Source organism: Podarcis filfolensis (assembly GCF_964270895.1).
Source record: "Podarcis filfolensis genome assembly, chromosome: 4".
In the NCBI taxonomy this organism is placed as follows: domain Eukaryota; kingdom Metazoa; phylum Chordata; class Lepidosauria; order Squamata; family Lacertidae; genus Podarcis; species Podarcis filfolensis.
Genome location: NC_139607.1, coordinates 34,353,069 through 34,369,384, shown reverse-complemented (window position 1 = coordinate 34,369,384; position 16,316 = coordinate 34,353,069). Strand labels below are relative to the sequence as shown.

Sequence of the window (16,316 nt, the reverse complement as noted above, 5' to 3'; positions counted from 1 at the left end):
CACCGTTGGGACTATTACTATTTTTAAGCCGTTCATACAAAGCAAGACCGCAATTAATAGGAGTACGGGTGCCTCTTTTTGCTGCTAGTAGCCTGCGACTTGTTGATTCTGAGAGCGGGCTCACGCTGGTGTCTAAGCACAGCTGCGATATATAAAGAAATGTAAGTTAAAACAACAGCAACACGACTCCCTAGATTCAAATATCGTATTCTAATCTGTGGGAATTTGTCACTTCCAAGGAAAGCTGCAAGAATGACTTTTCCAAAGTTAGACCAATTATTCCTCCTGATGAGACAAAGATACGTTACAAAGATTCTTAAAATACTGTATATAAATCTATGGAACTAAGATCATAGAGTTTAAAAAGAATTGGGCTTCCCAACCGTAGAAAAATCACTGTCTTCCTGGAGTTACATCGTTAAAGGTGGGCTGCCATCTAGTGGTTCAGTGCGAATTTTCAACGTATGTCAAGCGAAGGAAAAGACGTTGAGACTATTTTGTTCTTGTTTTAAAATCTCCAATTAACAGTATAGTGGGTTTTTAAAAGAAAACTGGACAATTTTGTATTCCCTGGAAAAGACCCTGATGTTGGGAAAGAGAAGGGGATGACAGAGGACAAGATGGTTGGACAGTGTTCTTGAAGCTACCAGCATGAGTTTGACCAAACTGCGGGAGGCAGTGGAAGACAGGAGTGCCTGGCGTGCTCTGGTCCATGGGGTCACGAAGAGTCGGACACGACTAAACAACAACAACAAAAGACAATTTTGTGTGTCAGAAAGCTGAGTTGTGATAAATTCAGCAGCCAACTCAACATAAAATCTGACCCACGTTGACCGTGACATACAGCAGGGTCAATGTACATCACACTGAATAAGGGTGTACTTACTTAATTTTATTTCTAATTATATCTCACTTTTCTTCTAAGGAGATCAAGGTGACATACATGATTATCTTCTACAACAGCCCTGTGAGGTGGGCTAGGCCAGAGCTTTCCAAACTTTTCATGTTGGTGACACACCTTTTTAGACCTGTATCATTTAATGACACAGTAGTTCAGTTTTACTAGCAAACCAGAGGTTATACTAACTCCTTTCCATCCTCTGGAGGAATGCAGGGAGCATTTGCGCGACACACCTACACACTGCAGCCAACACACAAACGTGCCGCAACACACAGTGTGGAAAGCTCTGGGCTAGGCTGACAGATGGTGGCTGGCTTAACGTCACCCAGTGAGCTTCATGGCCAAGTGGGGATTTGACCCATGGTCTTATTCCATGTGGTCTGGGACGTGGGTGGCACTGTGGGTTAAACCACAGAGCCTAAGACTTGCCGATCAGAAGGTCGGTGGTTCGGATCCCTGTGATGGTGTGAGCTCCCGTTGCTCGGTCCCTGCTCCTGCCAACCTAGCAGTTCAAAAGCACGTCAAAGTGCAAGTAGATAAATAGGTACCGCTCCGGCGGGAAGGTAAACGGCGTTTCTGTATTCTGCTCTGGTTCGCCAGAAGCGGCTTAGTCATGCTGGCCACATGACCTGGAAGCTGTACGCCAGCTCCCTCGGCCAATAAAGCGAGATGAGCGCCACAACCCCAGAGTTGGTCACGAGTGGACCTAATGGACAGGGGTCCCTTTACCTTTTACCTTATTCCATGTGTGTGCTTTCATGTGCTTTAATAGCTGCTGTGTTTGGACCATTAAGACCAGCATGATGCTTTTCATTATATGACAGCTCATAAGTAAACTTGCAAGCTGTTTTCATTGAACAGTATTAGTTTCACGAAATTAACTGGAAAGGCTCAGAAATCAAGATGGCAAGAAATTTTAAAAAGAATGGGAAATGTTTATTATGTATTTACAAAAGTATTGCAAACAGGTTAATACATTGGCAGGATTTTAAGAAATAGTACAGGAAAGTTGGGGTAGAAAAATAATTTCAAGTAGAAATGATATGCAGTTGAAAAGGAAATTTAAGGAATCCGGGCATGGAGGGGAGGGAAGTCAAGAGATTCCCTTTGGATTTGATACTGTTTTTGTGTATAATTTTCTTTGGTTGTGGTGGTGGTGGTTTGTTTTTTATTTTTGTTATTTCTGTTGAAAATTTAATTAAAATATTATTTTAAAAACAAACCAGTATTAGTTTGGATGATGTAGGATTGGATGATGTATTTTGAATATAATAAATGCCTCATTGAGGGAAGTTGTGCTCCATTTGGCTTGGAAAGTGAAAGCACTACTGAAGTCTCTTCCTTAGATCCTTATGATCAGGGTGACTAGAGGCCAGAATCTAGCCTTCCTTTCCTAGACCAAATGGTTTAGCAGACTGTGGCCTGCCCATGGTATCTATTTCTTTCCCATATGCAGGTCATCAAGCAAGTATGTAGATAACAAAAAGCTTAAATCAGTTCAGACTCATTTCCCAAGAAGAATAGACTATTTTAGTTTCCTACATTGACATCTTACAATTATTCCTTTGCAAATAAAATTCTTGCCAGACCATGCTTTTCGAATCTGTCTCTGATTGTGTGTGCTTTTTAAAAACCAAATTGTACAAAAATTGCTCTGTCCACAAGCTCTGACTTCACCCCCCACCCTATTTAAAAATATTGTCCAGATAGTTGAGAATGGCTTGCCACTTGCTTCACTCTTTAACATAGTTTTTCCAGTTACCTGGGAGTAAGTTCCATTTGACATAATAGGACTTACATCTTAGTAAGCCCCATTGAACAAGCAAATGGCTGATTATATTGCATGTTGTTAAATACACCATTGAGTAAAACTAATTTATTACATTAGAACTCCGCTAGAGGAAGCTGTTTCCATGAGATTAAGCTTTGAGGGAATCTTAACTTCTTGAACCTATTTCATAGTCTTAGACTCAATTTACAGTTGGCAAAGGAAACATTCAACAAAGAAAAATAGGTCTATCAATGGTTATTAGCTGTGACAGCTAAATGTCATGTAGTCAATAGGAGCATATCTCTCAGTACCTTATATAGAATAGAAAGCAAAATTCTTGAATTGAACCTCCTTCCTTTGTTTCCTCTGTGTTACATTTTAGATTGTAATCTACTCAGGGCAGCAACCTGTTTTGCTGTGCAGCACTATATTGGTGTTATGTACTGAGTTGAATAAGATCCAAAATGCAGCAGTCTGATTGGTCCTAGAACAATAGGATCCAAAATGCAGCAGTTTGATTGGTCCTAGAACAATGCAGCAGCATGATTGATCTGCAGGAGCCACCCAATCCGGCTCCAGGGCTCCAGATGGAAGTGAATCCACAACTTGGTTGGCCTACAGGAGAATTCCGGAATTAGCCAATCACGTGCAGCCCATTGTGTAAATAATGTATATAAAGCAGATACTTTGAGGGGACTTTCTTTCCTTCTCACCACTATGAGCTGAATAAAGAGCATGAAATCCACTCTCGACTCTGAGTATATTTCAACTTGTCTACTCAGAAGTAGGGTCATGAAAAAGTTTGCAGAATAGGAGAGGAGGGTAGCTTCAGATTTGGGTGGAAGGTGGAAAAGGTGCAGAGAAGTTGCAATATGTGGGACGAGGAAGATGCTGGGTTGTACAAAAGGAGGAGGAAGCATGGGCACCGGGGTAAAAACAGAAGCAAAATGGGGCTGGAGAACAAAAAAAAGAGAAGCAGTGTCAGAATAAGGGGCTGGGAAGGTGAAAAGTGAGCTGAGTAATTGCATGGAGTGGGAAGAGGAAGTTTTAGGAAGTTAATGTGGGGGAAAGGCAGGCTGGCTGGCAAGCAGAGCAAGCAGGGGTGTAGTCCCTAGTTATATATGCAATTCAAGTGCATTGCTAGAATTGCCACTTTTCAGGGTTTATCCAGCTCCCACTGGTTCTTTAGAAGTTAAATCTAGTTTGTCAAGTACAGTATGTTGAAAGATGTTAGAACATCCCTATTTCCCTCACAAAAGCACAATATAGATCTGTGTCAGCAACTATTAGGGAACGTTCACTAAAAATTGTGGCAAAATTTTTGAGTGACGCTGTTATGTACTGAGTTGAATAGGATCCAAACTGCAGCAGTCTGATTGGTCCTAGAACAATAGAATCCAAAAGGCAGCAGTCTGATTGGTCCTAGAACAATAGGATTCAGAATGCAGCAGTCTGATTGGTCCTAGAACAATGCAGCGGTATGATTGGTTGTCAGGAACCACCCAATCATGCTCCAGATAGAAGTGAATCCACAACCTGATTGGCTTACAGTAGAATTCCGGAATTAGCCAATCATGTGCAGCCCATTGTGTAAATAATGTATATAAAGCAGATACCTTGAGGGGACTTTCATTCATTCCTCCTCACCACTATGAGCTGAATAAAGAGCATGAAATCACTTTGCGACTCTGAGTATATTTCAGACGCCATGAAATTACATCACCATTAAGAGCCATTTTCATACCTCATGATGTCTGGAAAGTTTTATCCTAAAGTATCTCCTACTATCGAAACAAACAAAAAAAAATTCCTTCAAGTAGCACCTTAGAGACCAACTAAGTTTGTTATTTGGTATGAGCTTTCGTATGCATGCACACAGAAGCTCATACCAGTAACAAACTTAGTTGGTCTCTAAGGTGCTGCTTGAAGGATTTTAAAAATTTTGTTTTGACTATGGTAGACCAACACAGCTACCTACCTGTATCTCCTACTATGTTTCATTAACTGTGCTGTGTATATACATTATATCCACGTATATAATGTACTTTTTCTATGCCAATAAAGGAGATGATTGATTGATTGATTGATTGATTGGGGAAAATGTACATTAATGGTATTTAACACTGAGGTATCTATCTTATATATAAAGCCCAATAGCTCTCTGTTATGTTGGCAAGGGTGCCAAATTATAGGTACATACCAACATATGTGGTGGGAACGTTGACAAATTTTTGAAGGAAGCTTCTACAGAGATCAGATTACAGCTCAGACAATCCCAATAACCCCAGTTTTAGACTTACTTAATGTATATACTTCAGATATGGACCAATTAAAAAGTAAGGGATTAATAACACATTTAGTAATAGCAGTTAGAACAGTAATAGCCAGCACTTAGAAAACCTTGCAATTAATGAATATTGATCACCGGTATAAAATAGTCTGGCAAAAAGCCATAATGGAAAACGATACTGAGAGAGAAAAATGATACTGTTTTTTACACTGTGTGGTATGGTTTTATTAAATATACAAATGAAACAATACATAGATGAGAAATTCCTACAGCATATTGCAATATGGCATAGATAAGCAGGCGCTGCTCATTAGCTCACTTCTACAGTTCTATTTTCTGAGTTGATTTATTGAAGAATTCATTGAACTGGTTTACTGTAATAACTTCATTATTATGTACTGTAAAACAATATGTTTAGTATTTACCCTCCCCCCATGAACCATTTTTTTTGTCAGCCGTGTCAAGTTTTATGATTTATGTGTGTACAATTTTGTAAACGAAGAATATATACGCACAGAGAGAGAGGTGGTTTTTTGTTTTCTTTTTTTTAAAAAAGCGGTATATAAAATTTATGAAATAAAGAATACATGACTGTGCTGTATTACCACTCCTCTGTCCTACCACTTCACAGCCATGCTCTGCTCACACCTAACGCATGCGAAGTCTGGGCCACTGCAGTCACACTTTTCCATGTGTGATGTTGCATCCCTGCAATATCCTGGGTGCTTTTCTGCCACCTTTATTGATGCAATGGCCTTTCACTTAATCCTATATGTTTCATTTTTGCCTTGCACACTAGTAGACTGTGCCTCTCATTTTAGCTGTTGGGAAGTGAAGGGGTGGGGAAAGAGACCACAACCAGTTGGGAATGCCCCGGCCACTGAGTGCGTTGTTATTCAGAGTGCCGTCAGACCACAATGGAAATATAGACAACAATTTGTAACGTTGCTCAAGTTCTGCTTTGGGGGTAATGTTTGAAGAAATGCAGTATCCTTACAACTTTCTTCAGAGTTCATTTCTGAGCATTTTGGCACACTGTATTGAATGAAGGTATTAATTGCAGATCTGAATAATTTGCAACTTCCAAACCAAACACAGCCTAGCAGACTTAATATTATGGCCTGCTCGATGGCTGGCAATTCCTCTCTTTTTTCAGTTCTCAACAGGCAGTAGGCTATTTAGGCCCTTGGTAGCTTGTAGTCCAGTGGTGTACAGGGTTGATTTAGTTGGCTTGTGAGGAGCCCAATTCCCAAAGGTAGGAGGCAAACATCCATCTACTGTTACCCTCATTAAACCCCTTTCCTTGTGTTTTTAAATTGCTTTAACCAGGGCTCTTTTTCAGCTGAAACTCATACTCAGTTCCAGTACCTCTCAGGTGGGTGCCATTGCTATTAAAAGAGAACAAGGGAGATGTTCATAGTGACTTCTGGTACCTCTTTTTCTAGAAAAAAATAGCACCGTAACCTGCCCTGGGATGTTACGGTGAGGGTAAGAAATCTAATGCAATAAATATCCCGACATTGCAAGGAAGCCGCTGGCTCAAACAACAGTACACCACAGAATCACAGATTTGTAGAGTTGGAAGGAAGAATGGGGTCATCTAGTCCAACCCCCTGCAGTGAAGGAATCTTTCACCCAGCGTGGGACTTGAACCCATGACTTTGAGATTAAGAGTCTCATGCTCCACCAACTAACGAAATGTGGTCTGTACTAGCAATGGGAAAACTGTGGTGTCCTTCTGATATATAGTTTATTTACACATGCATACAACCTGAGCTTACGATGGCGGGGCTCACAGCATTAACACCCCACAAGTTTCTCCCATTGCCAAAGCAGCTTTACGTTCACAAAGAAATTCGCCATGGCTCTCTGACCGTCTGCTGCATTTTTACAGATGGCCACTTATTCTCTCAGTGCTCACATTCCAGCCAACTGCAATCCTAAGGAACTACTCTCCTTCCAACCCTGGTCTTTGTCCTGCTAACTAACTCAGAGCTGGAGGAGGAGCTCCTCCCATTTTTCCATCAGGCACAGAGCCCCTCTCCATAGCTTTCATAATGGACCATTGCTTTTTCTTTGACCTTGGACAATGGCTGGTCTCCCAGGTGATTTCCTGAACACAGGAAACTGGTTTGACCTGTATTTTAACACGTTGCTAAATCCAATATCCGGCATCCAAGAATTAGAAGGGGGTTCCAGGCACCCCACAAACTCATAGCAATACTAAGGGACAAAGCAAAAAATGACATGGGTAATTGGGCGTAGTTATTTCCGCTTTTTTTTTTGTTGCTTTTGTGTGTGTGTTCTTTTTAAAAACAAACTTGAACCATGAGGATAGAAGATCCTGTTCTCCATGCAAGATGTGTTATTTTTGTGCGCAAAAGCATGAACATGAAAAGGAAGTAGGTGTTGCAATATACTCTCTGGAGTCAGCGTCCAGACACTTGCGACAAAATTTGAACCTCAAACCTTCACAGCGGCAGATGTGAATGAATAAACAGGTAAACTAATTGGGGTTTTTTTCTTTTTAAAAAAAGGTAACGGAAGACGCAATCATTTTTACTAACAGGCTTAATTTATTATACAGTATTAGTTTTGACTGCTATTTCTTTTTAAAAAAACTATTTACGTGTAGTGTATTTATGATTAAGTGTATTGCAAAGTCTAGCTCTGTTACTCAGGAAGCTGCTTTGGGTGGAATTCAGTTGCAAAATTATTTAACTAGAAGGAGAGCATGTACAATGAACATTGAAGGAATATAAAAGATGAGTACTTATATCTTCCGAACGTATTTAGTGTATGTGCTTCTGGGTAAGGGGGTTCTGTATGTAGTAGTAGTAGTAGTAGCAGTAACAGGCTAATATATATCTATTTATATGTATGCAGGCATCTGGATGCTTGTGAATTTTTACCAGACACAAATTTACCATCCACTTGGGTCAATTTCATTCCCAGAGTAAATAGCTCTTCCATACATTAGCAAGCAATTTTGCATTAACTGTGATAATTTCACTCATTAACATGACAAATTCTCTTTGAGAAAGTACGCCTTTTTGAGAACAGAATTTCTCAACACTATACAGTGGTACCTCAGGTTACAAACACTTCAGGTTGCAAATGCTTCGGGTTACAAACTCCACTAACCCAGAAGTAGTACCTTGGGTTGAGAACTTTGCTCCAGGATGAGAATTGAAATTGTGCGCCGGCAGCGCAGCAGCAGCGGGAAGCTCCATTAGCGAAAGCGCGCCTCAGGTTAAGAATGGTTTCGGGTTAAGAACGGACCTCTGGAACGAATTAAGTTCATAACCCGAGGTACCACTGTACTGCAGGTTTAAGGACCTTAGATAATTTCTGTCAGTCTAAGCAAACATAATAATTTCCCTAAACCCCACCACCTAGCAAGATCTCTGAATATTTATATGCATTGGATAATAGTTATTGTGCCCCTCCCACAGTTTTAAAAGCATCCCAAAAGTATGCTAGATTCTTTCTTTTTTAAAGAGCTTATTTGAAATTCAGGGGCGCGTTTGAGGAAGAACAGTTAATAATACAAATGAGGTCAATGGACATTCATTACCTCTAGTTTACATGTCCCAGAGAAAGATAGGGAAAAATTCTGATTGGCAGGAAAGGATCTCCCATGAGCCTTTGCAGTAATCCTGAGGTACACAAGCTTACTAATTGTTATGTGGGCATCTGAGTCCTCCAGTGCAACTCACCTTTAAATATAGCATGGGGTTTGGTAGTTGTTCTCTCCACACACCCAGTTCATCAGGAACTTGCAATTGGATTGGATGGGCTTCCTCTGTCTACCTGACCAAAGAAGATGTCTTGCCAGGCCTATCAGTGGATTGGTTTTATTTCACACTGTTTAATTTATACCAGGAGTCCATAAGAATAATCTTCCCAGTCAGAATGACATGCAATCCTGGGGAGGGAAGAAGAGGAACACAGGCAGCCATCTCTTGCAGTATATCTGTTGGCTCACTAACTGGCTTTACTAAACTTAGTCTGTAAGAAGGCAAAAGCCTCTCACCACCATGTTTGCTCCGAGCCTCCTTTTGTGGCACACTGTGATTGGGAAGGCACTAGTTGGTTGGTGGTTTTACAGGGGAAAGATATCTGGAAGATTGTGACTAGTGGTGTGGCTGTCACTTCTGTAGGGCTGCCCCATATCCATAGTCAGGGCTTACCCTACCAATAGGCAAGGTGATGCGAGTACCTCAGGCAGCAGATGCTGGGGAGAGGGCAATGGAGTATCTGTTTCTCCTGACCCATAACCATTCTCCTTTATTGAAGGATAAAGCTGTGTGTGTACCATGCGGCTTGTCCTCTGCTATCTAAGCTAGCCTGCTGCCCTCAGGTGCAAAGGTGGATGCTGTCCTGTCACCAGTGCTGAAATGAGATTCAGTGGCCAGCCCGCTCATCTTCTATATATGGAATGGTGTAAAGGGGGTGCTATTTTGTTCTGGCCTGGACCTGTCAATGCTTGATGTAGGAACACTATGTGGAAGGTGTGAATGACATGAGGGAGGTACACACATCCCTCCCATACATTCATGAGCATTGGCATGCATGTATCTTATTTTTATTTGTTTTATTAAAATATCGACATCTCACTTTACAGCGTCCACACCATGGTGTCACCCTGGCACTGAACATGTAGGTGGAATTCCTTCTCAAGGGTGCATGTTGGCACGCAAGGCTGGAGAGTACAATCCTACTCTCACCATGTATTTATGAATACAATATGTGAGATGGGCATGTGCTACTCATGGCAGTGCCATCAACTCCCAAAGAGCTACAGTGGTACCTCGGGTTACATACGCTTCAGGTTACATATGCTTCAGGTTACAGACTCTGCTAACCCAGAAATAGTGCTTCAGGTTAAGAACTTTGCTTCAGGATAAGAACAGAAATCGGGCTCCGGCAGCGTGGCGGCAGCAGAAGGCCCCATTAGCTTCAGGTTAAGAACAGTTTCAGGTTAAGTACGGACCTCCGGAACGAATTAAGTACTTAACCTGAGGTACCACTGTACTGGAATTGAAGCAAAGCTCTGGTATTGTTCCATTCTTCATGGATTACTAATTTCTTTCCAGGTGTAATTCAGAAGAAAATGGTCTTGAGCTTTTCAAGCCCCAAATGGTCTAGGACTGGGATATCTCATGGACTATCTTGAGCTATCCTCCTGCAGAAACCCACGCAAGTAACTCAGATCAACTGTTCCACTGCCATTTGATGCACACCAAGTGAGCACAAGAGGCAGCTTTTTCAGCCATGGAATCTGGGCTATGGAATGCCTTCTCCAAGAAGGCCCACTTGGTTCCATCACTGCAGGCCCTTGAATTTTAAGGGTGCTGCTTATATATGGGTACAGCTTATATTCGGGCCAACATGGACTCTCTGAAATGGACTGCTTCACCCTTCTTAAAGGTTGTGGTGGCTCTACCAATGGCCTTAGCTGTTAGTCACTTGAACACGGGTCATGGGGATATATTTTTTGTGCACACTCAACACTTGTAGCATTTGCAGACTCACACAAGAAGCAACTCTCAGCATAAAACATGTAAGGAAACACTTCACAACAGGAAGTGCGTGAGTGGGCCAAGAATTTCTTCAACCTCCTCTCAGGGAGCTTTTAGAGTCTCTGGAAGCAGGGCTCCCTCTTCTTTTCTCGGTTACAAAACAGCAGTGAGGAAAGACGATGCTGAAAGGAAACGTATTTCACAAGAAGTGAGTTCCTGCAAGTGAAACATACAACAGGAAAGCAAAAGCAAAGAAAATTGGGTTTATTTCCTGACTTCATCATGTCTGCAGCTACTCACCCAAACTGCTCTCATCAGTAAATACATGGTGAAGAGACAGCAAGCTGCAAAAAGTGTTTGCCCCCATTTCCCCCTCTCTCTTCTGTACTCCTTGACCTCTGTATTAGCTAAAATGGCCAGCATACATTCCTGTGTATTAATCCAAAATAATACAATTCTCTTGTTTTTAGAAGCATACCTGGATCTCCAGTGTAAAATGACAGTGAGGCTGAACTTTAGGAAACAAAAAAGAAATGGTCTTCCCTACACAGCTTTCTAGCTCAGTGAACCTATGAAATATGCACATCAGGACAGAGGAAATAGTATGCTTCTACTTCTTAGGATGATTTGAGACCAGGGTTTAATTAATATTATAAATGAGTCACTGGGAGATTTCACATGGCCTGTTAGCAACAGGTTTTTTAAAAGTGTAACAGATTTTCTCTGGAAAGCGACAATCCGAATTAAAGGCACAGGGTGGGGGAATACAAGCTGTGAATGCATAAGAATGGAGTGTCATATGAACAATGGAGAAAAGCAACAACTTGCAAGCATGAGGTGTGCCGATCCCCTTATGAACACCCATCCAGAAGCACCCTGCTCTTAAAATGGTTTCTGGTGATAATTAGCAATAAAATTTCTGAGCGTCTATTTATTTTTTAAAAATAAAATAAAATGCTGGAACTATTTATGGAAAGGAAAATCCCACACAATATAGGAAAGGGCACCTTGTGTATAGAAGAGTTGTGGGGTTTTTTGGCAAATGTAGCTCTTCATGGCATAGCACTGGGTGAATGAGAAAAATTGTGCCCACTACCAAAAGAATAGGATTCTGGTCCTCTGTCAGCTCAGCTTAGATGCAGCCTCATGTTGCTGAACCTTATTAACTTCTGTAGGTGAGGATACACTTAACTGATTCATTTATGATAATAATAAAGTGTTCCTTTGGTGACAGTCCCTATATCTGCACAGACACTAAGCAAGCCTTCAGCTTCGTGCAGCATTTTCCATAGTCCCTGGCTCATATATATCAATACGTAGTCTGAAGCATCATCCACGTTTCAGGTTTACCTTCTCCTGAGCAAGTCACGATAATCCTACTGAGAGATTGTGGTGTTAATTAGGATTAGAGAACTGACCAGTTGGCTATCATGGTTGAATAACACAAACTATTCCACCTGGTCCCAACAGCACGGCATATTGGCAGAAAGTACCCATGTAAATCTAGAGAAAGGTAGGTAGTGTGGACTTGTATATGATCCCTGTAATATAATGCTTTGCTCCATCTAACTTCAGGCATTTGCTGCTGAATTTGTCGGTTCCACAGCAACAGATGTTGCCTCTCCTCTCTTGTGGAGCTGCATGTTTTTGTGCCACCTCCTGTCCATCTTCTGCAACTGCATCAGGCATCCAATTTCTCCCTATGTCATTTGCATGTTGGGGTAAACCAGATGTGATGCCATGAAGTGTGAAAATACCCAGTGTTTATTAGTAAAATGGTCCACTGCACTAATCCACTATCCCTAATGGTTATGAGCTTTTGTGGTATTTACTTTTTACATGCTTTTATGTATCCATTTTTTAAAAAACAAAACACCACATTTGTGTAATAGACAGAGGTTAAAGTACATATATTACCATACTGCTTGCTTACAATGAAGGATGTTAGATATATGTTTCCTTTTTCAATCTAGAACTAAGACTCCACCAGCTTTCAGTTCTTTTCAGAAGAAGGATGCCTCAAGATATGCCACTCATCCCAACATCAAAAGTCTTGTTCCCTCCTGTAAGGCGTGTGTCAGATGACACATGTGAGATGCTTCAAAGCTATGCACTCCAGGTCACTTTGTCTACCATCTTCTCAGTTATTGCCTGCATCAGCATCCCACTCAACTTCATCTGCTTGTGGTTCCTGTGTCGGTATTCGAGGCCTTGGACTCCCACCATTGTGTTATGCATCAATCTGGCCCTTGCTGATTTTGTGTACAGCATGATCCTCCCCTTTCAAATAGTTTACCATATACGGGGAAACAACTGGCCCTTTGAGGATGCTCTGTGCCGTATTGTCACCGTTCTGTCCTATGGTAATGTGCACTGTTCCCTTTTGACCATGATGTGCATCAGCATTGAGCGCTACCTGGGAATCGTCCATCCTTTGCGCTACAAAGCCATGAGATCCATGCGAACCTCTGTCCTGACATGCGCCCTCATTTGGGTGTTTGTCTTACTGCCCCTCGTCCCACTCATGAAGACCAACCTAACGATTCGTGTACAAAACCTGGATATAATCACCTGCTTTGATGTTTTGCCTAAAGAGATGTTTGACAACAAGACAGAACGCTTCGTCGCTTACTTTGCCTCTCTGGTATTTTTCTTCTTTTTCCTACCTCTGCTCATCATGGGGTTTTGCTATTTCTCAATCATCATAACACTTCTCCACTCCCCTTCTACCCAACTCAGAGAAACTAAGAAGCAGACTGTCTGTTTGATAATAGTGTTGCTACTGGTGATCACGGTTTGTTACTTGCCTCACATTATCATGTCAATTATCCATTACGTCTTCACTATTCAGAAAAAATCATTTTATTTTGAATATAAAATTTCATTTGCAGTAGCCACCATCAATTGCTGCCTTGACCCACTGGTTTATTACTTTGGCTCCAAAGAGTTTCGGCGAAAGATACAGAAGAAGCTCTGCAGATGCGTAAATGTTGGGGTCAGTGAAAATACTCCAATCTTTTCAGAGCATGATATGCAAATAGCACCAATGCAAAAAGTATTGAATAGATAGTCTGTATTGCTCTGGAATGTAATAAACTTTGCCAGTGTATCCCCGAGGACTGGGGTCTAGCCATCATCATTCCAATATTCAAGAAAGGAAACAGAACTGAGCCAGCTAACTACAGACCAATCAGTCTATTAAGTATTATTAGCAAACTGTACGCTGCTCATTTATGTGATAAATTAGCGGACTGGATGGAAAGAGAGCATATTCTATCAGAAGCTCAAGCTGGTTTTAGAGCAAAGCGTTCAACTATAGACCAGGCCCTTATCCTTCAACATCTGGCAGACAAATACTCTAGAAAAGGGGGGTCTTTATATGCAGCTTTTGTGGATTTTAAATCGGCTTTTGATCTAATACCAAGGGACAGACTCTGGGAAAAGCTTGGCACTACAAACATAGATAAACGCTTATTACGCCTTATCCGTGGTCTATACGAAAACACCAGGGTGAGGGTAAGATGCGATCGGTCAGGCCATCTGACTAAAGAAATTCAAACGCACTATGGGGTTAAACAAGGATGTGTCCTCGCGCCAACACTATTTAATTTTTATATCAACTCTCTAGCAGTAAATATGGCGAAAGAAAATGCCCACCCTCCCAATCTGGCAGGTATGCCCCTCCCGGTGCTTCTGTATGCGGACAACGCAGTCCTACTCTCCTTTTCCTGCGTTGGCTTGAGGAAGCTTTTGAGATCACTTGCTGACTATTGTCAAGCGGAACAACTATCAATAAATTACAGCAAATCTAAAATTATGGTGTTTTCAAAAAAAAGAAGGAAACACAAATGGAGAATTAATGGTCAACCTATTGACCAGGTAGCATCTTTCAAATATCTGGGAATAACTTTTCAGGAAAGGGTCTCGTGGCACCAACAGATGAAAAACGCCATTGCCAACGCAGGAAGGGCCAATAAAGCCCTTACAAGATTTTTTCAAGGGAAAGGGGGTAAATACGTTCCGGCGGCCTCCTAGGTTTTTGCTGCAAAAATACTCCCACAACTCACTTATGGATCCCAGGTTTGCAGTTTTAAAAATTTTGCGCCTATAGAGGCATTTCAAACAAAATTCTATCGGTGTTTATTGGGGATCCCCCCCCCCTGTGTATCTAATATAGCTGTCCGCTTAGAAGTTGGACAACCACCCGTCAACGCGCGGTTGTGGATTCTAAAGATACACTACTGGTTAAAACTTATTTTTTCCCCGACCGGTTTGGCTCCTTTAACACTCTTAGACACCTTTCATTCTACCTGGAAAGCTTCCCTGTTTGAAAAGATAAGAAGCTTGGGCTTCTCCCTGCAGATCTTGATAGCGGCAGGATATGAGAGAGCCAGAAGTCAAGTGCTTCAACGCATTAGGGACATAGAGCTGCAATGTCATATGGGCAAAATGGATAAATATGCCACAATTAGAGACTTTGGGAGAGGGTTCTCACCCGCAAATTATCTGGCTGATTTACAAATACCTAAGTACAGACACTCCTTTACCCTGGCCAGATTTAACATTTTGCCCTCTGCCCTGCTGCTAGGCAGATATGAGGGCAAACCATATGAGTCACGTGTTTGCCCATGTGGCTCATCGGAAGTGGAAACAAATCTGCATGTATTGCTGCACTGTAGTTACTACGAGGATCTACGCCTGACCTTTATTGCCCCAGTTCTACAAAAGCTTAAAAATGAACCAGAACTCCAACGTATGAGAGCCTTGGTAGAAGATAAGGTTCCTGAAATCACGATCAATGTTGCCAAATTCTGTGTAGCCGCTATTAGGCGCAGGAAACAAGAGCTTTCCAATGCCAATATGCAGGCGAAGGCAAATACTTAATTTTATTTATGCTGTCTAATTTTAAATTGCTGTTATGGCCTAATCTGTATTGAAATTGTCCTTTGTTTTTTCCGGTGTTATGCTTTGCTGACTAGCTGTACGAGTTAATCTGGTCTGTGACCGTTTAATAAAATTTGATTTGACTTTGCCAGTGCACTGTATTGACCTCAAGAAAAATCAGGAGCTAATTCATTGCAGAACCTCAACTGCCAAGTTACACAGAACTATTTTGCCAAACGTTTCTGGAAGATCAAATGGACTACAATTATCACACATGATTCTATTTCTTTTGAGTAAAGGCAACTGATGTCAAAGTCCAGTTAGACTGGTGCAGCTGAAAGACACCTGTCTTATTAAGAGACACCTGCAAATGTAGCATGAGGAGGAAAGCATGTATTTAACCACTTTTGACTGTGCAGAATTTATGGAACAAATATTAATAGAAATATTTGGTTGAATGGAAACAGACATTTGTTAAGACTGCCTTCCTTGAATGTCACAAATTACTTGTGCCACTAAGTCACAAAAGAATGCAACTACCTGGAGTACAGATTCTCAGTCATTAGAATGATCTTGTAATTTGTTCTTTGTTATTGATGTTGGTCTGACAAAGCTTTGTATGGACAAATCTTTGTATAAGCACCTGGTGCTTGCCATCTCAGGTAACAATATTGCAAGTGCCATTCTTAAATACTACATTCATATAGTTTTAATAAAATAATGTTTATTGTGTCTGCATTCCAATCTTAAGTTAATGTTCTTCTTTGCTGTCTTTGGAATATTCAAATCTGGGATAACCATGAGAGATCAGGGTCAATTTACACAACTGGCAGAATCAAGTGACAAAACAGTTCCTGAACCATATTATTGCTATGGAATGAGATAGGGTGGAATCTCAATATTGTAGAGAAAGGCAACTATTTCTTGGAGGAGTTCTGTGCTGAA

At 41.2% G+C, this 16,316-nt stretch overlaps 1 protein-coding gene across 2 annotated transcripts; it reads left to right on the top strand.

Annotated features, from left to right (window-relative positions):
- The first annotated feature begins 6,974 nt into the window (after positions 1-6,974).
- Positions 6,975-16,109, top strand: LOC310761186 (P2Y purinoceptor 8-like). Of its 2 annotated transcripts, XM_083610964.1 has the most exons (4): positions 7,278-7,463; positions 10,062-10,211; positions 12,461-13,593; positions 15,524-16,109. In XM_083610964.1, exon 3 carries the CDS (start codon positions 12,502-12,504, stop codon positions 13,555-13,557), a length of 1,056 nt encoding a protein of 351 aa, XP_083467090.1. In that variant the 5' UTR covers positions 7,278-7,463; positions 10,062-10,211; positions 12,461-12,501; the 3' UTR covers positions 13,558-13,593; positions 15,524-16,109. The 2 variants fall into 2 exon arrangements, with proteins under 2 accessions (XP_083467089.1, XP_083467090.1); XM_083610963.1 differs by lacking the exon at positions 10,062-10,211 and having other exon boundaries at positions 6,975-7,463.
- The last annotated feature ends 207 nt before the right edge of the window (positions 16,110-16,316 follow it).

Coding starts and splice junctions, on each gene's coding strand:
- LOC310761186 (XM_083610963.1), top strand. CDS start 12,502: ATGCCTCAAGATATGCCACTCATCCCAACATCAAAAGTCTTGTTCCCT.